We start from the raw sequence: 24528 nt of genomic DNA, 5'->3' as shown, positions 1-24528 counted from the left end.
CAAAATTTCCTATTTTTCTAAATAGGATACCGAAACGTATGAAACGTGTCTATCTAATTTTTCTAACATTAATACCGTACAACCATATCCGAATTCCGCCCCGTGTATTTGTTAGTAGAAGGAAAATCATGTTTCAAATTATGCGCTTTTTCATCCGCCTACGTAACCGTAGCTCATTTAGCTTATATAAACACATGGACGGTGATACATATATAATGTAACAAACATTTTTACCCTGATTAAATGGCAACGTGCCAGTGTAGATGAATTACTTGCATAAACAGAATCGTGAAATTGATTCCTTTTTATAAATTACTGCCTATAAAGGGATCCTTTATCTTATAACCTAAAATAAGTATATATACTTATTACGAATATTATTCTATATTTCAAGGTAAATTTATTTCTATCCAATTTATTTAATATAATCATCGTATTTATTTTTTAAATTACGTTAAATAATATACATGTTTTTTGAGTTTAGAGGCAGAAACAAGAAATGAAATTTACGTAGTAATATTGAAAACCAACCATTTTATGCTAAGGTTTTTCTTAGAATGTTAAAAGTTTTATTATTCGTTGAAAAACATATTGATAATCAGTATTACTCTATTAATACTCGAATAATTTTCAAATTGGATTAGTTCCGCCATTAATGATATAATACACTGAAAAATATTAAGATGCAGTGTTTTCATAAAAATCTAAAATACATTGTGTGAATGCGTCAACATGTTGCTGCGCAATGAAAGATTATATCTCACGGTTAGGTGCGTTAAGATTCTCATTTTGCCGGTGCTGCAAATTTATCGCCTTAAGGCATCGCCTACGTCGACTGTGTCAACAGGTGGTGCTCATCATTTTGCACTGACATATTACAAAGGAGCTGCTAAGTATGATAAAAGACGCATTGCCAAAGAGTAAATTGACCAGCTCCTGCCTGTCAACCTGCTTCCCCTTTAATACTTATAAAACAATGTTTCGATAATCTTTCCGTGCGATAAATCATATTTTTCACTCATTCATTTTAATACAGGTCTCGACACGTTGCGCGTAAATCAGCCGACTTAATAATTGGCGGTTGCATATGAATTTGGTGTTAGCCACTGGTGATAACTCGTCGTTCCTATAATATGAAAATTAAAAATAATTATAAATACCGAAATGTGAAGAGGTAGGTGCTTTTGCTCGTTAATTATTATAATTTATAACATTTATAGAGATTTGCGATGAAAATGCTGTTGGGAAACTGGATATTATCGGTATCCTGTACACTTATGTTTTTGTCTAAGAACCAAATTTATGATACAAGTTTTAGCGAATAGATGAATATGTTATCAACGTTTTCAGATCATTAGATTATGTATTACACTTTGGTATCGTAACACGTCTTTAGTGTCTGAATAATAATAAATATATAGTTCTTTTATGCAAATTACAGTATGGAATTTCTAACTACATATTATTGCTTTTATACTGTGAACTGTGGTAAGCATATTTAGTCCTTTTGTGTAATGATAAGCTATGATTTTTTAGACACTCTCGATGATCTGAGAAAGAATGTTCTGAATAAAAGTTTGACAATACGCTCGAATGTAAACGAATTCCTGAAAAAACTGCTTTTCTCCAATCAAAACGTAGTCATCTGTGTACTTCTTTAAATAGCACACATAGTAATACACATTGGAAACAACTACTTGTTTTTATAATAAATTCATATTATAGTATGTAAATTAAAATTTTTTACTTGAAGCTCTAAGTCACAATATTCTCTGCAATTTTGTTAATTATTTCGCGTTCCACCGGATAAATGAGGCGCACTTATGCTACAAAATAGGCGACGCTGCTCTTCCGATGCTTTTCTTTCCTTAAGTGATCCCCCGGCAACAATATCCTCTTTCTTACAATCCTTGCGCTCCGCATAATCCATCGCCCCAAGCTGAAATCTGAAATCCTTGGTTGCTCTCCTAGCGAATACGTTTCACTTGCCACTTCCCTTCCTCATTCTTCTATAATTATTTGCCACTGGTTTTTATAAAACATCGTCTATCGACGTTTACATGTTGATCTATAACAAATCGAGTTTTTTTTCTTAATTATTCAACAATCACTAAAAGATAAGGCATACTTCACTATCAAGATTGATTCTTGCTATTGTCGGAACAGAAGCAAGTACATTAGACAAATTTTATTCACTATTGTTACGAGTAAAAAATGTATAAAAGAAAAACCCAGAAATAGTACTAGAGAAGAAAGAAGATTATAAAAGAATTAATTAATGTCCTGCTTTCCTTTTCTCTTATCCTAACGCAAATAAATAGCGAAGTTTCCTAAAAAACAGGTGCAATTATAGAATAACACTTGGCGAAATTAAACTGAATCGATTGAATAATTGTGATGATATTACTCGGCTTTTTTCTTCTCTTCGGTTAACCAATCTTTTTCGCGTTTCTTCCAGCCATTTTTTTTCTTGGTTAAACACTAGCACACTCGCCATAGAAGGTGGGTGGGGAAAAACAGGCGACCGAACGAAATGCAATGCAATGAAAGGAAAAGAGAAACAAAGGGGGCAGCTATAGAGGCAAAGTAACGGTTGGAAACGTCGTTCGAGAAAGCTTATTTCCACACTCCTTCGGCAAAAATGGATAGGGCTCCTTTATCACACTCGCAATACACACCACGTAGGTAGCTGGTTTCGCAAAGGTATCTCGGATAGGGAACCGAGACACTTCGAAAAATATCGTTGTTGTTGTGGTTGGTTGTCGTTGCTGGTTGTCGTGGATGGTAGCACTGCCTGCGGTGACGACGGCGGACGCCGTGCACGACGGGCGGTCGTCGCGACGCACGTTTCTCCTCCAATACTTTTTCTCTCTTCGACATTGTTGTTTCCTCCCATATGAGTCCGCCTTCTTGTCAGAAACAAAGTTTACTCACTCATAGGCATATCGATCAAGCGTCCATGTACAATCGATTTGATTCTTTCTTTTTTCTCGTTTGTAGGATCAACTATTTGCCACCTATCTATCTTACATTGAAACTTATTGAACATTTCTAGCGGTTTTTAGCGATTTTACTTCTTTAACTGTTGGCCTTCTACTTAATCCGCAATTTTTTGCCCGGATTTGCTTGTTTTGCTATCGATACATACATGTATATTACCGACTTTTCTTTCTTTATTTCGCTCTCGGACGAACATGAATATTCGCGAAAAGTATACCCGCATGTCGCAAAACCATGTTCTAAAGAGTATCATTTTTTATTCTCACTATAGACACTATAGGTCGGCAAGTACTACGTGTTAATGTACAATTTGAAATAGTGTAATACTTAATGTACTAATTAGAAGATGGAAAAGCAAGAAATGTTATAAAACTTCATTTTTATTCAAAGAGCGAATGTTTAATATCCTAGTTTATGTGGAAACAAGATTCCATAAATTTAACTCTGCTATCCATAAGATAGAAATTAATGTTCTAATTAGAAACTAGAAACGAAAATAAGTACCCTAGTTCTGTAGCAAAAGCACTGGAACTTTAAATGTTCCCATTTGAATCAATTGATTTATATGTTCCTAGAAATATAAAATGCAAAGTCTAGTATCTTGTTCTATTTTCTATTTAATGTAAATTTCTATTTTCGTCAACTATACATTTCTAGCTTATGTGTACATGTTTCATAAGCTATCCAATATTAGGTAGATTACAGTATCAACAGGAAATATTCATATACCATAAATAATTAGTAAGAACTTCGTTTTATTACCTGGAATTTCATAATTCATGCAAATTGAATTTAATAAGTAGCAAATTATATTAAATTAAATATTAAATTATTAACGTTTTCCATGTATGATGTCACCGTACTGCTGAGTGTAATTCGAAAGAAGATGATTATACGTGGAATATGTGAAAATACAGAATACTTTTGGAAGCAATCGTACGAGCGTAGTACGCAGGACGCAATTACTTTGGTAGAGAAATGGGAGTTATTCCCGACAATTTTTGCATTAATAGAGAACTTTTATTGTTCATCTTTCATTTTTTGATATGTGATTACGAGCACCAATACAAGTAGGTTATAACGATATCTGATCGAAGCATAAGTGAGTCCGCGCGTAAACGCCAGCACTCGATGTGACTTCGATATCGATTTATTCAAAAATGAAGTTTCAAGTGAAAAAAATGGTATTCTACATTTTCGTTTTGTCCTTCTATTTAGAACCAAGCGCATGTTCATGCAAATGCATATTTTTATAGAATGCAAATAGACAAGGGAAATCTAAATTTTAATTCGTTTTTCGACTAGGAAGATTATAAAAATGTGTGTTGTGTATTTTGCATTTTCTGCATATTTATGTTTAAGAATAGAAGCGTATATTGACACTCGCATATGCATTTAACATGTATCTAAAGTCTACTAAGAAATTAATAAACTTCTTTGTTATAACTATAAAATTACGCAATGTTGTAAACGAAAAATAAAATTATGTGGATTATCGATAAATTAATGAAACGATGATTGTAATATCAGAATACTTATTTATTTTACAATGTCAATGTTAGTCGAAGAGTCTTTATCATAGTTTCACCAAAATCAAAATCAATGTTGATTAAGAAATGACAGCTTCTAACTATAAAGTACGAAGTACTTCAATTGATATACATGTATAAATATCATTTGCTTTCCGCTAGCTGCGTACAATATAAATGAAATATAAGAGCGTATAGGTACAAGCAAAAATGATATGGATGTCAAAAAATAACACCGGAATGTTTTTCTCTTGGTCAGTTTTTCTACGTTGCAGCATCAATCCATCATATTGCAAGTGACCTGGTTTAGTATGCAGAACGTTGTCAGCAACTGAACTCGAAATTTTTACTTTGTCTATAGTTTCGTAGGTTTATATATGTATACGACAACTTAATCATTGTTCAGAGTAAAAGATCATGACTATACTGCAAATTTTTATGCATTTATGCGAAATTTGAAAGTGAAAAATGCATAGACTACACATAATTTACAAAAATATGTAAAATATCCAAAGTGTAGTACTCTCTATAATATTTAGTAAGTAAAATACTTTTCTCTCTAGATTTCATTTCTTTCAATCAGGTATATTTATAAAAATATGAATTTACTTTGAATATTTTCGGTATTTATGATACATAATTGCTTTTCTACTATGTAACATTAGAGGCAATAAATTAACGTATCTGTGAATCTTACACGTTAATTTCTTCTTCGAATTGCGTCATATTAACAATTTTTTTGTTTAATCATACAGCGACATTAATATTAGAAAATTATGAAAACTGTATCTATCATGTTCTTCTCTTGTAATGTTCGTCTATATCCACCATAGACATTTCCCAAAAAGTTTCTCAATCGACATATAAATTTTTTAATCATACTTTTACGAATCCAATTTGCCTTTAGCACATCATTCTCTCCGTTTGTACTTGACCTTTATAGTATTCCAAATATACAGACATTTTATACCCGTTTCTCGACGCACTATCTCCGGGCGAAGTTTTACTCGAGACGCAAAAGGTATGTCATTTTCAGCACGTTTGTCCTCGCATAGAAACACCCTTTTACGATTCTACGGAGCCCCGTGAATCACCCTCGGGAATTCAGGTTTTATAGACCTTTTGCTGCATGGGCAAAGCCGCTCGGACCAGAAAATTACGCACCACTGTGTATTTCCACATTCAAATGAAATCTTTAGCGAAAGCGGTGCACGCCATCGTTGATTTTCGCGTATAGGGTGGTCTGTTGTCGCTTTAATGCTTCCGTAACTTAGCGGTTCCAAGAACAAAAGTTTTTCTTTAACAAAAGATACACAAAGAGAAAAGTATCGTATTGCGGTAATAATATCTTTATAGGCGGTATTCTCGAGATGTGAATGTTACGTTTATTCTTTCATTCAACGGAATGATATATCTTTTTTCGTTTTATGATGTGATAGAGGTTTTTGGCAGGATATATGTAGGAACGTAAAAATGTGACAAAAGAAAATACGCTCTCTTTGTGGTAAATGATCGACATTCGCTGATTTCGAGATTTGGATTTTATAGAGTTTTAGGAATCAAAAAAGGCAAAAACTGAAATGTAAGGTTTTAAGTGAACTCTTTTTAACAGTATAATATATGTTTATAAATATTATAATATATATAATATATATTTATATGATTGTATAATATATATGTAACGCTACAGATTGTTATCGAACAGATTACAAAATAGATTCTAATACAATCTTGGTATAAGTTAGCTAATAAGAATTATTGTTCAGGGCAGATTGCATCATCTAACAAGTTAATAATGTTCCATATGAATTTAGAATGCAATGAGCTGTATCAGACGGCACATTTAAAAATTGGATTTAACAGTAGAAAAGTTGCAGGAAATACATCCAAGTTTCATGCCTTAGGTCTACTTAAGAATGGCATTTGCTTTAAATCTGTGGAAAAAGGGAAACAGTTAGTTTTTAACATTTATGTATATGCGTAACACTTGGCTGCAGTAACGACAAACTAAAGTCTCGTATTTAAGTTACTTCCCCAGTACGAAACATTTCCATGGAATTAAATTCAACGACGACATATTCGAAATTCGAACGAATCTGGTAATAAAAAAGCTGAAATACGTATGTAAATAACGTAAATAAAATCATGCAACCTTATATAATAATAAAAGAAATGCATTATGCTTGATTTTATTGTTGTATAAACTAAATAAGATACAATTACTTACAATTAGGTAAAATTTCTTCCAATTTCCTTGAATGATAACTTCTAAGTTAAAAATGTTAAAGTATTTCTTGTTTCTTTCAAAAAATATCCAACATAAACCGACACATACAATAGAAATTTGTTCATCAATGTAATTTATCGATAATCATTAGCAGCATTTTCAAACTAGTTCACCAGTAAACAGATAAAAATCCATATTAGGCGAAGATCTACCTGCAAAAATCGTGGTATCCGAGCGGCCTGTTTCTCCATTTTCTCTCATTTGACGAGACAAGACTGGTGAAAGACAATGATATTCAGTCATCCTAATTAAGACCGTGTCCTTCACCGCATTATGTCGATTCACAGCGGCGGATGAAACGAACGGAGCTACGACAATCCTCTAGCACATATTTACCGCATGCTACCGCGCAAAAACAATAGAAACGAGAAAACAGAGAAAACGGTATGACCGGCACCGCAAAGGATGCCGTGGCCAACTCGAATCAACCACGTCGGACATATTTGCGTGTGCTTTCCTGTTTCCAGAGACAGCGAATTCACCAGACGAGTGAGAAACGTGTGCGCAGTTCGCTTACCGATATATACCAGTCATGGGAAACCGGTGTTCTTTTATAACAGTTAGCCGGTGGTCGCAGCGATTCGATCAGGCTATTACGATCTGAAAACGCAATCTGAGATCCACAATTGACCTCAAAATGACGCTCACCTCGGAGCAGTCAGTTAATACATTGCATGTTGTTTCGTGTAATCTTTGTAATTCTTCTTACCTCGTTGTCAACTTTCCAGCACCTTTATTCAGATAACCTTGCTGTTAATATTGTGAAGTACAGAGATAAAAATAAATGAACAAGTAATAAAAGTATCAATGAAGTTTAATAAACTTATAATACTACTATATAATACTACTACTACTAGTATTATATACTTAAGTCTATTTCTCATATGTCCTTATACAGATCGTTTAATAAGTAAATGAAATTAATATTTATATTTTTGCATAAACAAGATGCGTTTAACGAAACTTCATTGATAATTATCTAATTCCACTATATGTCCACTTATTTTTATCACCGATTATATACATATGTATATATATATAAGTTTTTAAATTTAGAAACAAGTTACTAATTCCGCCGACTTTAATCTATTGTAAAATCCGGAAATCTCTAAATTGCAGCCGTCATGTACGACGAATTGCAAAAAAGTTGCGTTGATCTAATCAATCTGTTACACTATGTCTTTCAGGACTGTGGTGACAGCAGTTTCTTGGCATCCGCACGGTGCCTACCTCGCATCGGTGGACAAAGCAAAAACGGTGACAGTCTGGGGCGACCATGTTTAACGGGACAAACAATCCCGGGATAGACGATTGTTTCACGTACGAAGGTCAGCGCGTTCTTTTGTGCCGAGACGGACGTTTGTGGAATTGAAAAATGTAGATGCAAGCTTTACGCGCCATAGAGGAGGAATATCACAAAGGACACAATCCGGCGTGTGCAGGATACTAAAAATCAACGGTGTAGGTTTGGGCGCGCAGGCTGTAAAGAGTACCATTTCGAGGTTGTACAAAGCGATGCTACCGGCGATGAAGCAAATTTCAGCCACGGTAGAGATTATTGTACATAAAACTGCCCTGATTGTTGCCCCCCCAAGGTTGTAAAGATTTCCTTTTTTAGGGTAATACCCGCGCGCCACGACCGTCGCCCTTTCTTCAACAAATTGAACAAATTATCGTAGTTATCCTCTTTAAGATTCGCTAGATACACTCCTTTTACTTGTAAAGGACTATTTTTCGCGTTTCAATCGTCTGTGCCGGCAGACGCGATCGCTCAAGTTGGATCACGTTTGCGAGAAACGATAAAACACGGTTGTTTCTTTCCTGTTTCTGTTAGGTTACTGCATGTGAAATGTCGTTTTATCAAATGCAATTCTAGTCGCGTATTGCTTGTTCAAAATATGTTATTTAATCAATGCAAGTTTCACGCGATTTGATGCACTTTCCCATTGATTAATTGATTTCATTGTTTTAAATTTAGAAGAATCGTTAAGGATCAAATTTTTCTATCTTGAATAAACATAAGCGACATGTCTGTAACAGTAATAAAGTTTCAGTCTTTCTAATGCTCAATACACGTAGTCTATGATCAGTATATTCTTCTTTGACGTGGTCGCCAATTGAGCCATCAAATCAAAGTGCCACGTAGGTAACAGAGAAATGTTACAAACATTACTTGTTAAATTTATCTTAAAATTTAGTATTATGTATGCCATCTTCTTGCAACAAGTGAAGTTATAAGAGCACCGTTTGTTTCTTCAGAATTGAACATTAATCGTGTACTTATGTAATGAAATTGAGAAATTGTTAAAAAATGGAGTTGATTAGTTTGGCTTCTGACAGGTTTAATCAACGATAAAACAAAATTTAATACATATTGTTAGTTAGAAAATATTCGAGCTTCGAAACGAAAACATATCATATGCATCGATATAATATTTTAGTTAGGCTATTTTCATTACGAAAACTGTTACTCGGTTAATTCTTACTTCAGCTTAATTACTGATTCGTCTGTAGTCGATCTTCCCTTCGTGACTAATCACAGGTCACGTGCAATACACTCTCACTCTTCCTCCTTCTCTATCTCTCTTTTTAAGTAGAGAAAATTAAAAAAGTCTTATTGTAAGTAAAGTCACAGAAGAAGCTTGTTAATTGCCGAAGCAACCGTGAAATCGAGTCTTCTCGAAGTTCTCCAATGTCAGCGAGTTTCGAACGTTTTTATCGTAAGTCTGATATAGGATGCAAGAGGATGTACTCATTAAGTGAAGAAGCACAATAAAGTTCTAATATTGATACTGAGTATATTGCATTATACAAATTTTATTCGATCGATAATAATGTATCGAACAATATTACGTTTGTCTCAATCGTCGGATTTATTATAATGGTGAAGAATCTATTGATTTGTATGAGTCATTTCACATAAAATATATAAAAACTCACAATACTTGTTAATAATCTACTTAATTGTATAGTTTATTCAATGCTCCAACTTCATAGCTTAAAGTAACGTGTTAGGTTTAAAGATCAAATGAAGCAAATAGACTGATATCAATAAAAAATGCTTCTTATGTATTGCAATTTGAAAATTTTAAGTACAAACTTTTATCATTCAGAATTATCTCTTATTGACCCATGAATTTTTTTATTTGTTTTTTATTCTTTTTTCGTTAGCGGCTCGATTCAACAATGTGGATTTTCTCTGGTATTCCCATTTAGTATACGATTTTTAAGCTTTCCATGTTTCTTCCTTAACGATCTGAAAATTGTTCTCAAACCATGAACTTAATAGCGAGCTATCTCGAAACCAGATGAATACAATAAATATGCACGGTACCTTATCCCACCTCGAGCAAAGTTCTTTCTCCTGAAATTTTCAATTAATCCAAAACTTTATTACTTGTATGTATTTTTAACGTTTTAACCTTAATTTTATAGATTTTTATTTAATTTTGCAGAAAATTCATTAAAGAACTTAGAAATATAGTCTGAACATATTGAATTAAATCTATCATACTACGAAGCAAAAGCTTGTGTTCATTAAAAAATATTTATCATAATGTTATTCCTACATTACAGGAATGGTAATTTAATGTTTGGTAAGAGGCTCTATTTTAAACTGCATTTTAAGCGTGAAAGCTTTATCTAGACTTATAGAATTTTATACAAATTATAGTCTGAACTCTATCAATGAAAAATACAAAAAAATTGAAAAGGAATAAACGGATATGTAATTTCACGTGAAGTGACTCATACATTGTATTTTTATGGTTTTCGTTTCAACTACGAACACTCTTTTTGTGTCACAATTTTACGCGTTTACTCATTGCTCCTTAGTTCGTGCACAACAATTTGAAACTGGTCGCGACCGTAAATTGCACAATAGCTGTAAGATTTGTAAGTGAATGCTTTTTAGGAGTATACAGGGCCAAGATCGAAGGGCTCTAAGTATAATTTAGCCTCTAAGGGCTTCTATAGCGTAAATATAAGAATTTATGAGTCATAAATTTTAAGAAAAGTTTGCCAGTAAAACGCGAAATGCCAACGTGTATAACTTTTCATATTTTTGATACGTATTTTTGTTAATTCGAATACACAAGTAAACGAGACATTGATATAATAAACCGCGAACGTGATAACAAATTTCTTTCCTCTCTTATTTCATGTTTCACCAGTTTAAAATATTTTCACCTGTTTTTAAATATTTTTCTTTTCTCAGAGTCCTTTGATCATCGTTTAGTATAAGTCTATATTAACACCGTGAAGGAAATAATAGATTCTGCGGATAAGTTAGATGTTATATATAGATTTTGGTATAGTATGCATTGAATTATTACAATTAGTATTTCTTTATTATATAGATAACCAATACATTATGATATTATTTTCTAGCGTTTAAGTTTTGCGAACTGTAAGTTGCTCTACTCAAACATATGATTAATTTCGATATGACTGTTCATAATTTCATCGGTTTACCTGGTTGAAATTTTATATAATAGCATCGATTACGTTTGCTACTTTGATTAACCACCTCATTGATCTCAAATGTGTATAGTTCATAGAATAATATCGATCAAACGGTTTGCTCCGCTAATATTTTTCTATAGAGATAAACCGATGAGCATCAAGTGGTTATATCGTTTGTAACGTTTGATTTATCAAATAAGTCCGTTCTTGAAGCAAATTATTATAATTGCGTCCAACTTGTTACATAATTCTTTTCCTATCGTACAAGCAATACAGTGACATACATGTATTCTGTTATTCTTATTTACATTTTCTCCTACACCAACTTCTGCGGAAACAATGTATACACTGCTCGCAATATATTATACATATTAAACGTTTTCTTCTTGTATTTTTTGAAATGTGTTGCATTTTTAATTAAATCCATATTCTCCATGTTAGATGATAAATTATGGAATAAATGGTTTTACATTAAAATTATTAAAATTTCGGTTTAAATTTTTATATGAATCTTGCTTGATTCCTGAGCTTTCACACACAATTTATTACTAATTAAATTAGCAAAATTTTATGAACCACAAGTTACATATAACAAGTATTAGTGAATATCCTTACAGCAATGAGTTTGATAATAAAATGAATGGAATTTTCCAAGCAAATTTTATAGATTATCTATGTTATTGTATTAAATAAATTACCTTGTTACAAGTGAACTGTTCTATAATATGTGGTGAAAAATGATAAAATCTGTTAATTTTTGCGAATATTATCATGCTGAAGGATTCTAATCTCTATGTCGAAGTATATGTTTATTAATTTCAGTAATAATACACAGTTTCAGAAATATAGCGGTTTCGTGCCTGAATTTTATACAATTCTTTCTCAACTTGGTATTTGTACAGCGTGAAAAAGGTTCCTTTGTTACGAACGACAAAGATTCGCGGAAAGAGTTTTTATTTGAAGATGTTTATGGATAAGTAGCAAAGATCCGAGCGCGCAGCGCATTCCTTGTTTCTTTTAAAAAATTCCAAATGCACCATCTGTACTCCGAGAAAACTTTGATTTACCACGAAATGAAAGGTTCTTTCATACTAAAGAGACAAGCCGCATCATACTTTATCTTTTGTCTTTTTCCTCTCCTTCCTCCCCCTCCCCTTTCAAAATAAGCAACCAACATTTTAAATAGACCGTCGTTTGTAGTCGGCGAAGTTTCCCCCCTTCGTGTTTTTTTAACAAAGAAATATTTCTTACAAATTATAAAACTTCGAAAATCCACGTCACAGAGCATCTCTAGAAACATAATTTCAATTTTATTTAAATATGGTTTAAACAAACATAATATCGAAGCAACTGTGTAACAAAATGTTCTTTCTAAATATATTGGTCAATGATTATAATATCGATGAATGAAATGCCCTTTCTAAATATTTATTAAATCCGTGATAATTATTTATCTTAATTCTACCTGAGTTGTATCGTTATACATTGTAATAAATCCGTAAAAATGTTCATGTAAAGATATTTCATATTTATAAGAAATAAGTATATGTAATAATAAATAAATAAATATATATATTATAAGAAACAAGATATACATATTTGTAATAATTCTTTGATAATGCTTCCTGTACTGAATAACATGCAAAACTCCTTTATACGAATTCAACAAACTGATGTTTCATTCTGTACGAAGTATTAAAACGAATAAATTAATGTTTTATTACATACAGATTGTTAAAATTAATAAGCTACAAAGTATAAAAACATACATCTTTTTACATTTAAGATTAGAAATAATTTTTATAAAATTTTGATTATAATATATCCTACACATATCCCATCTCATGTTATTATGTATTTTTTTATATGCAGAAAATTCTTAAAAAGTTGCGAACAGATAAAAACGTAAATAATCCCCATCCCAATATCTTTATCATGAAATCTAGATCATAAGATTGTCTTCCACAGACTCACGCCTGGAAATATTTTCCACCAAAGTACCTTCAATTTTTCGCTCACCACGTAAGTTCCTAAAAATCGCACCTCGTCAAACCAGTCCATTACTTTTTAATTAACTCCACTCTAGAGAATGGCGACACATACGTGTCCTCGATGCCATCATTCCCTTTCGGCACGTACGTGTACGTATTCGCCGAAAAGGATGATAAGTCTGCACACGGAGAAATCGCGTACTCGCTCTCGAGGATGTGTGTACTTGTACGTGCGCATGTATCAAGATCCCTTCACAGAGGTCCACGATATAACAGAGCGTGTATCTGACAGTACCTAACGTGCTTTCGAAAGCGCTCATTAGTCACTGAAATGCGGTCGCGAAGTGACAACTCGTACGTGGAATATTATACGGTCGAAGAACTTCCGCTGTGTCGTATCGCGCGAGCAATGCGCGTCCTCTTGCGCATGCACCGTTCACCGTCTCTCTGTTTCTAACTTTCGCATTATACGCCCTTTGTCCGCGATTCGACAGTTTCGACAGTTTCGCAATGGAACGTGAGAATGCGGCGCCGCGGCCAGGGGAAGCCGCTTGCAAACGACGTTAAAGTTCGATCGGTCGGCCGCATCTGGGGCCACCGAAATTTTTCTCTCGCCCTCGCTTCCCTACGTGTATATACACGAAAGGGTACACGAGTACGCAAAAGTGCATACCAGCTTCGATTCCCGTGGTTTACCGGCTAAACACTATAATCAATTGTAAATCTTCGCCGAAACAGTTCGAATCGAAAGAATTCGAACAAAAGATTGCATCTCGTTTCCTTGTAACGCACCCTTTAAGTGCTTGGCCGTACGTAATACGGATAATATATTAAATACCCTAAAAGAATACTTGTTGTTTTATACAAATTTTACTATCGCGCCAAATAGAAAAGATACATAAATGCAAAGATTGCTGCGTTGCGATAAATATCTACTTAAGAAACAAGTTATAATAGGAAGAAAATATCATTATATAATTTGCGATATAGACTTAAAAATATTATCTTCTATTCAAAATTGCAGAAGGAATTTAAAAATTAACAAAAGCAAATCTTAAAATATACACAAAACACATATATCGATGTTCAAGTCATAAGGAAGGTAAAAATCTTTTCGGCTATTTTAGCGAGCATTCGAACGACTAATAAAAGTATTTCTGTCTGTAGTGATAAAAGATGTACAATATCCTTAATTTAATATACACTTGATTTTCATAATTTTCTTCGAAGAATCTCTGCTAATTGCTTACATTAATCTACATTAATCTATAATAGCGAGATGAATCAATAAATACCCTTCTCGTTTTAATTCTCGATTCCATCACACTAAAGATTAAACCTTGCTTATTTCTTTTATAAAGGAACGATTAGATTCGCTTGTATTTTCCTTATGGTGAATTATAATCGTATAAGATACACGAGAATTGATAAAATTTGGAGGAATAAAAGCTGATTATGATAAGATAATTTGAAAATTGATATTTGACTGGAATTATCGTTGATCTACACTACTGAACGTAGATACGGTGACTTGTACTCTTACAGGCATGTGTTAAGCTGGCTGTAGTCAAAGTATATACTATGTAGGCTGGCTTAAACTTACTATACAGTATGATGAGTTGGATTTGAGTTAAGTTAAGATTAGAACCGCGTTAATTCTACATTAAGTGTAAGTTAGTTTTGCATTATGCTATTAAAGCGTCACTTCACCTTGTTTAGAGGGATTGAATATAGATCTAAGAAGGATGAGATATATATACAACTATCTTTGAGATCCCCTTTAATGTGTATGTAGGTCTTTAAAGCATAAGACATAGAGAATTTGAAAGGAAAAAAGATTTTTTTGGTCCTATGATACAAATTAAGTTAAAACTCATTCAATATTGCCTATAAAGTTATATTTATTATTTCACAGCTGTATAATCCAATAAAACAAAAGATTTTCCATTCAGAAAGCACACAAGTTAGAAATTAAATGAAAACCTCAAGTTCCACGTTTTTCACTTTTGCCACCTGTTATACCAACATGTAACACTGTACGTTTCTACACTTCATTTTCTATTTCCCTTCACACACTTTATAAAGACTTAACGACATCAGCTTGATTTTTCACTTCCCTTGATACTATCTTCGTGTGAATAAACGTGCTCCGTAATTTTATTATATTTAATATACAGAGTGGCACTGCTGAAGAAAGATGCCACAACATGATTATTGTTGCGCGAAGTCTATATGTCGCTTCCAGCTCGCGGTAGTTCGCCGCCAACGTAATGAGCAAGAGATTAGGAATTCAAACGCAAAGAGGTGCCGTATAAAGGAATCAGAAGAGCGACTCACACTTTGGCGTAGCTTCGTGAGATCCAAGTAGCCTCGTCTCGTCTCGAGGCAGAGGGGTTACGAACATTATCGGAAAATCCGACGGAACGTCGGTCGTCAGGGCCAGGTAAGAGACTCGTGAGCAAGTTTAAGCACGATGTTTGTCCACTGATATAGAATCAGCTTCTGTGAGATCCGAAATGCTTTCGCGTTCCATCACACGGAAATACAAACTCCTTTGCTTCGATATTTTGACTGAACGTGTCTCTTTGGGTGTTCTTGCGAAAGATTCCTTCCTACTGGATTTAGCAGGAATCTCTCTGCATAAACTGTAAATACGTCGTCACTGAATATTTCAGTTTGTTCGAATATTTAGGTCTTTATTTGGAAATATTTGGTTTAGGAAATTGTTTATTAGATTGGTAGAAACTAAATAGTGTTCTATATATTTGTTAAATTGAAGAAAAATAAATAGCTTATTATAGATTTATTAAATTGGACAATATATGGTCAATTAAAATATTCGCTGCTAATGACGTATATTCATTGTTGTGTTCATTAAATTATTTAAAATTTAATTGTCAAATTATAAATAATATTACTGGATCGTTTTATGAAAAATTAGTTGAAATAACAGGCAACATAACGAACAATGATATTAAAGCGAATATTATCATACAAATTAAAAATATTTTTGATGGAAAAGGTACGTTCGATAGCTCCTGGAAAAGAATTATCCATTTCAGCATCAACGATTCACAGCAATTCATTGTGATAGACTTTCGCTGCTCATAATTATTTTTGAAGAATGAAAAAGAGAGTGAAGCTTGCAAAATATCGTAAGATATCGTGTCCGTTTCTGTTAATTCCTTGACGTTGACACGAACGTGCTATGAGCTTTGCCGACAAAGATCTCACGTAGTTCTTCTGTGTGTTCCGAACTTAACATATTGTAATATTGAAATATAATATAATGTATATTTAACTATCTTCGATCTGAGTAGAAGTGAAGTGAAGTTAGAATTTAAATTAAATTTTATTACAAATTCACGTACTCGTATTATATAATCTGCTCTTACTAAGCCGGGTTTGTAATCCATGTTACGAGTATGGCTTTATAAAATACAAGAGTTTTACACATTTTTATGGAAATTTTTTAATTATCGTTGAAATATTACGAATTAAATGATCAGTATTTTGAGTACTGGCGACATAACATTATCAAATGTGTCCGTATGTAGAACAGTTCAGTTATTTATTTGAAGCATGTTTAATACGACGCGAAATATCGTTGGAAAGTGCACGATAAAAGTTGCATTTCATGCTTTCAGAGCTTGTGAATTTATTATTAGTTTTAAAAAATAAAAAGGTGAAGTATCCTATGACACACCCATTTATTGCACTTAGAACTCCATTATACGTTTCGATTTTTCAATCACAACTTTTTTTAACGCACTTGAACCTAATTTGTGTAAGATGAATATAGGCTTACTAAATAAAATTTGCATTTTAAACTAGCTCTCCATACATTCCTGTTCAGACAAAATAATTGAAATAAATGGAGAATGAAATTACATTTAATCACTGTAATATATATATATATGTGTGTGTGTGTAATGTACCTAATCTTATAAATTAACATAATTTATTTTATTTAAAAGATACGATTTGTACAAACAAATCTTAACCACATTTTTAATTGAGTATTGCATAAAGCGCCACACACATTGTTAGGTTTGCTATCGGTTTGATTTTAAAGTGCTTTTTCTACATATAAAATACTAGTTAATAATGAAATTCATATTTTTTATGCACGTCTGCTAGACAAGTTAACGAAGCAGTATATTTTAGTGGGCGACAGATCGTGTTGTGCTCAACGAGCATATTTTGTTTCCATGGTGACATTAATTATTTGAGCTTCTTGAAATATAAGCCTGTTTGTTTGCAAAATTTGTCAACTGGAGACACTAGATTCTGAAATAATCTTTTGTCATCTTCAGTTATGAAAATTTATCACTAAACTATATCTAATAATAATTTACGGAGAGATAATAAAAACTAAATCCAATTGGTTTTAAGTGATCATTTGATGGTAAAAATGTGTAATGCATTTGAAATACGCGAAGGTCTCGTTTATATAAGATTTACATAAGTTAGTATAATTGAAATAACAAAACCCAAATAACTCCGTCTTTCAAAAATAACCCGAGCTTAAAATCAACAGTGTCGCGATATTGACATTTTTATCAAAAGAAAATTACCTTCTTTCTTTTCTTGTTGAAGTCGTCCTTAAGAAATGTTTCAACATGCAATTAACATGACCAACATGGTCGTCCTAAAATTTAGTTTATGTAATCAAGTATAACCGAATTTTATTTCAGGATCATCCATTTACTTTTAAAGTAAAACTCGCGTAAATACGAGTAATATTGTCAAATAGAAGAATTGAACGGAATAAATTTTAGTTGAAATTTATATCAGAAATATTTCATAAGTTAACCAATGATCGTTCGCATTCGCGTATTTAATACACACAGAAGGATTTTAAATTTTTGTATTAATATATTAAGTTCAATGTATTTTATTAGCACAGATGGACATTTTATAGTAATTTAACAATGAAACCAAAACTGTTATTATTTCAGAATATATAACCTGTTAATAGCCATAATTTTAAGAAGGAGATAAATTTATAATATTTAGCAGATCTGACCTATAATACAATTCTAGTGAATCTAAAGTATGGATAAAAAATTAATCAAATTTAGGTTAACGCGAGAAATATTATATAGGAATAAACCAAGTATACATATGTACAGATAAATCAATAACACGTGAAATAAGGGTTGCATAACCCTATGTAACTATGAAGCATATAGTTCACAGAGAAGTTATGAAATAATAACAATGTTTGTCAGAATTTAATTGAAGACTTTGTTTCAAACATTAGTTTGAATAATATTCAATGTCTACGAGATTTCAAAATGATTTTAAAACGTTAGATTAAATAAGAAGTTGAAACAATGGAACGAAGTAACTTCTTAGCAGTGTAATTCTCACTTCCTAGAGAATTATTCACGCGCCAAATAGAAAGAACGAGATGATAGTCGTAATGAGAATTGAGATATCCCCCACAAGAACTTCGAAAGACACAGTCTTAATAATAAAATAATATGTTTTATTACTTGTACTATTTCTAAAATATATGCTATTAATAATCGAGAAGCTTTCCCCGAACAGAGCCCATGGGTCTACAATAAATTTATAGGTGGTGGGGATATCTTTTAGTCAAATAGTTAAAATATTATGAAGTTTTCTTGATTTTTTTAAAACATCAGTTTTCATTTAATCTAGGAGAACAAAACTCTTCAGAAACCTTATCATAAAACTATAATTATCATTTTAAACATGATCAAATTTAAAAAACTAGAACTGAAGCTTCCTCAAAATTTACTCAATTCGCTACTTTGTCTTGTGGACCCTTTTAAAAGCTCTTCGTAATTATGTGATATAAGTAAATATTATACTAATTGATAACTTCTTGGAACATAAGCTTATGGAAATCTTACACAAGATCAATGATACTACTTAAAATATAAAATGTAGATAGCTACATATGAAATGCTATTGCCGTGTAAACGTCAATCATACTTCGATTCGACTAATACCCTGTCTTGAATCCAGGTCACTTACTCGAACACGACTCATCCATCCGGTCTTAATTAACTTAACTGTTTGTGATATACAGTTGTTTCTTCTTAAATGATATGGTCGTGATTGCCAGATTTCTTTTAGATCAGCTTAAGTCATCTATGCCAAACCAGTCGGATAAGTGGAGAACGATTATCACGATGATCACGATAGTTTTTCCCAAATCTAATTTTGAAGGATTGAATTCTTACGAGTTGATGATAGTTCCCTCACTGCGTCTATAGAATCTGATGAATATACTATTTACTCTCTTATGTTTGCATGTATTTGTTATTAACTTTACGAACAAAATAATGTTTTAATCGTAATTAATCTCTTGGAAATAATATAGATACAAGAATTTAACAAATCATAATTATTCTTTTCTTTTTATTGAGGTTTATTTCTCCTATCTGTGGTTTTTTATTTTGTTTTATTTTATAATAATGTTTACATATTATAAATTAATCTTTAGGATATTTCTACACTGAACTATAATCAAATCGTAGAGTTAAATGAATAGTATCTTAATTGTTTTGATAAATCTATAAATGTTTAGCATTTTATTTAAAAATTGTACCAATCTAACAATATTGTACATTGGTATATTAATTTCAAGGAAATAAATAATTTTACGTGGTAATAAGTGACATAATGTCTCTAATTTAAAATTCAATTATATTTTACAATTTTTTTAGAAGAATTTCTACTGATCGCATACATTAATCTATAACAACTAGAGGAATCGTTAAATGTCGTTCTCATTTTCATATGCACTTTAGTTGAATACCATGTTATCTATAATCAGTGATCTGTCGATGTTGATCGGCAAACACGGATTAATTAGATGTGATATGCTACAATATATGCATTGCAGTTGAAGGCCGTTCAGATGTCATCTTGCGTTATTCATCTGAGCTTAATGAACATAATAATTGTGTTCACTAATTATATGTTTCTTAAAGAGCACCAACCAACCTATTTATTTGTAAATTACACAAAAATATCTATTCTTGAAATAAAATGGAAAGTTAGCAATGAATTGATATTTATGACCAGTTTTTAATATTCACATTTATTGGATTAAAATTTTTAGACAAATTGTTTGACCTATATCCACGATATTTTTGAAAATGAGGAAATATTAGTGATACATGTCACAATTGAAAATAGATTTTATGATAATAATTTCTCGTTTTTTCTGAATCTCAATTATTTATAATTAGGTTACGTTGAAAAATGAAAAAGAATTTTTGCTGTTCCAGATCGAGATCTGGAATTGTATTCAACGTTAAACAAGCAAATTAAAGATGCTGTGGAAAAAACACGTGGAAATTCTTGGTTGAGAAAATAGAGAAGAAGTCACGTTGACATTATAAACGCAATTCACGTCGCTGTTCTTAACGCGCCATCGAGCACACGTTTTCACTTTTCTGGCATCATGTGAGCTAACAAAAATTCCCGTATCTCTCTCCTTTTAAAAATCACTGACGCATAATATTAGTTTCAATAAAATATTATACAAATACACTACGAAAATGTTGACAAGTATCGAAAGTAAAATAATATCAGTCTATATTGTACAATATTTTGAACATATATTATGTATATAGAATATATAGAATATTCATTTCTAAGGTTCCCGATTTATAAAAATTATTTTTAGAATTAAATTTTCAACATATAGAGTCGATCAATGTGATTTCAAATGACTTGTAGGATCGTTGAATTGTTAGGATTGTTGAATAAAGATGAGCAATATCGGTAGAAAAATTTCTCGTTAAATGAAGAGCAGTAATTCAGACGAAATTAAAAGAAGTAGCCACTGTGTATCAATATAAATCCAAAATACAAATGTTAAGTCGGTGGTAGGAGATTTAAAATTCACCGAACTGCGCTGCGAGATATTCTTTTGTGAAACTCGTGCGAGTGAAGGTAGATCAGCTTGTTAATAAGAACCTTCTACTGGCGATTCGTATCTACCTCCTTGAAAGACGTTTAGGGGCCGCAGGGTGATCTTGTGCAACATCTACTTATAATAATCACGCCATAAATTTTCTGAAGAAACCGATTGATGTTCTGCAAAAAAAAATCCTGCATCAGCGAAGCAGATAATATTAGTAAACTTTCTCTGTAAGCGCGTAATTTGTTTTGTCTTCTGCCATGGTTAAATCGGATTGCTCGGTTTATATCCAGCACAATAATGAGGTGAGATGGAAAAGTACGAGCGTGTTTCAGAGTTTCAAGTTTGATAGAAATTCTATCAACATCTTACTTTAAAAAGACAGCCAGGGACTCACAGTATACGTACAATACATATCCAGAATCGATATCTCGAAACATATATAACGAACATAACAATAATAAATTTTATGAAATTTCATAACGTCTTGCCACATTTTAAGTTTTTCGATATCGAAAAAGTATTTGTTGAAACTTTCGTGGTTATGAGTGGTACGTCATTTGTAGTAGACAAAATATTTCTATATATAGATAGAGTTAACTTTGATTTTTCCAGATACCTGTTTGTTTTAAGTGCAATTCTATGATTTTTAATTTATGACCTTTGACTTTATGTAGTAACGCGAAGATCGAAGAAAAATATGATAATGTACTCGTAAATAATCTTGAAACGTCTTGATGAGCAACATTTGTGGCGTAATTTATGTACGAATGTTGATTTCATTCAGCACAACAATCCATTCAAACGAGAGAGCATAAATGTTCAGAAGTTGATGAAGAGCATTTTGTGCACCTAATATAACATTTTGATACTGTTGATAGATTTGAAGATTTTATATATTTCACAAGATATTATTATATCTTACATATTTTTCTCGCACGTTTTAAATAATTATCAAGTTAAAAATATAACATTTTGATAAATTTGGTAATTCTAATAAACATCTGTCGCAAAGTATACTTCATTTGTTTGGTAGAAAATTAATTATCGAATTTTCCTACATACGTTATCACTTAAATAAAACATACAACGACGTGTGAGATTCACATAACGGTTCTGCAAGGAAGTCCGAACATTGCGTGTTCCCACACGAATTATGCTCCAGACGTGACAAACGATAATTAAATTTAAGATAAAGTTTAATTGTAGCTCCAAGTTTAACTTTATCTTATAGGATTGAAGATCGTTTAATGCAAAATGTGTACAATATTTTCCTATTTTCTATCTATCCTAGTAATTTCGCTCTGAATAGCTAACTTCGATTTTACTAACAAGATCATCGAGAAATTACGTTAAAATCAATATGATTATAAGTTGTCGAAGCTTGTCAAAAAAGAAAACTGAAGAAGAATTCATTTCACAAAGATAAGAGATATATAACGTGACAAATGTATTTTAAATTATATTTGCGTAAAATCAAATTTTATCTAACGCAATTGTGATAGTTCCTTCTTAAATATTAATTAAAACAAACCCCTGTTATATACCCAAAAAATAAGAACATTAAAACCTACATTCCAGTACTAATTGAAAAAAAAAGAGACGTGAAACTTCACATCTCCATTGCACGTGACCCATTCATTTTCACGTTCCAAGGATTACTATACGCTTGACAAATAAACGGAAGCAATAGATCAAAGTGTCCATGTATGATGCGTCGCTGTCAGTCTATCCAAATCTCAAGAATTACAATACGAATAGGACTATGGTCATAATCAATGCGTGTCCTGACTAATACGCCAAAACAATGAAATGTGTACTAGATTACTAAGAAAGGGATTAATCAAATTGAAGTTTGTATTCGAATAACGTAACGCACAAAATACAATAAGAAAAAATGTATGAAAACTACTATTTACAATACTTGGACAAAAATAATGAATTAATGACTACGTGGTGACAATCACAATTCTTTGGTTAATTCTCTCCCCGTTGAAAATTTAAAATGAACTAGCGCTACATAATTAGATAACAACATATAAAATATATTATAAAAAAAGAATACAATAGAGTAGCTAATATAAAATATCGTGAAGGATATAATAATACGAATGTTTAAATTGCTATAATCGATGAATATGCATAACCAAAATCTTACTTTATTATGTATAATCAATAAATTTTTATGTCATGATATCTAACATAGGGAGTAGGCACATATCATTGTGAGTATTTGATTTTGTGAGTCTTAATTTTCAAATCGTTAAATTCTTAAGAAGACGCATTCGTTGTAACCATTTATCGTTACCTTTGGTATTTCACCCCCATTCTCGAGAAACTTAACATCCCTACAGTACATAGTGCTCCCGGCGCAACCCGGTACCCACTTCCGGTATGTGGCATGCATCCCACTCAGGGATATCGATATTGAAACGTAAAAAAGATTCAATCAGTCGCGAAGTTTCATCGCCAATCAATCACCCCTTCCCTGGGGTTTCTATCCAGCTTTAGGACGTGAAAGCTCTCTCGCGCGCGCAGCCTGCACTGGCGCGGCTGATCGCGACGACGACGCTAAAATGGCCGAGGGGGTGAAACGAATAGAGGCCGAGGAGGGGACGAAGGAGAGAGAAACGAGCTTTCGGGTTGCATGACCGAGTCGACGCACTGGAAGCTTTCCGTGCTTGCGGCGGGAGCCTCAGTAGCCGCTTGTACGTCGACCGGAAGAGCTCTTCGCGTTACGCCGTCCCGAGACGCGCAGCGCGCCATCGCCGACCAGAGATCGACGAATCGAACTCTCGTCTCACCGAGTCAACCCTTCGCTTTTGTTTCGTTCGTTTTCTTTTTTTTTAATTAGAAGACTCGCTCGCTTGGTGTTTAATTTAAAAATCAGAAAGTTTCTCTCTGTTACCAGTGGATGTTTCGAAACGAATGAACGAACGAACACAAGGGATTTTGTCATTTTGGTGAAGTGTCTGGTGAATGGATATTTGGAATAAGTGTGACAACGAGTAGATAGAGGATGTGCTAATATGAACACGGAGCAGTGAACCGTGAGCGTATGAGTGTATAATATAACAAAAAGAAAAAACAAATTGGAAACACGGAAACACGATGAGAAGTGCCACAAGATATCGAGAAGCGCGACCTCCCCTTTTCGCGTCCCTTTTTGTCGTCCTCGCCGTTTTTGTGATCGGTAAGAAATCACCGTGCGAATGAGATACGCAGTGATCCATTGCGATATTTTTCATCCCTTGTTTCATTTTAAGGAAGCGCGCTGGTACCATATCAATGATAATTTAAAAGGAGGATTTACTACTTGAGACGCAACAATTTTGGACCTCTTTTACA

General features: G+C 32.6%; 2 protein-coding genes across 2 annotated transcripts in view; both read left to right on the top strand.

The window, feature by feature from the left end:
• The window catches only part of LOC143303163 (autophagy-related protein 16-1-like), a 37129-nt gene extending 25473 nt beyond the window's left edge, over positions 1-11656 (top strand). Inside the window, exon 5 of the mRNA XM_076621448.1 lies at positions 8004-11656. Coding sequence (XP_076477563.1) covers positions 8004-8100 — 97 coding nt within the window. The 3' untranslated portion in view covers positions 8101-11656. The remainder of the gene's footprint in view (positions 1-8003) is intronic.
• Positions 11657-23893: 12237 nt separating this feature from the next.
• The window catches only part of LOC117163817 (uncharacterized), a 59899-nt gene continuing 59264 nt past the window's right edge, over positions 23894-24528 (top strand). The window contains exon 1 of the mRNA XM_033346561.2: positions 23894-24373. Coding sequence (XP_033202452.1) covers positions 24292-24373 — 82 coding nt within the window. The 5' untranslated portion in view covers positions 23894-24291. The remainder of the gene's footprint in view (positions 24374-24528) is intronic.

The sequence above is a fragment of the Bombus vancouverensis genome, chromosome 9 (assembly GCF_051014615.1).
Source record: "Bombus vancouverensis nearcticus chromosome 9, iyBomVanc1_principal, whole genome shotgun sequence".
In the NCBI taxonomy this organism is placed as follows: domain Eukaryota; kingdom Metazoa; phylum Arthropoda; class Insecta; order Hymenoptera; family Apidae; genus Bombus; species Bombus vancouverensis.
The sequence above is the reverse complement of the archived record's forward strand: the minus strand, read 5'-3'. Positions and strand labels throughout refer to the sequence as shown.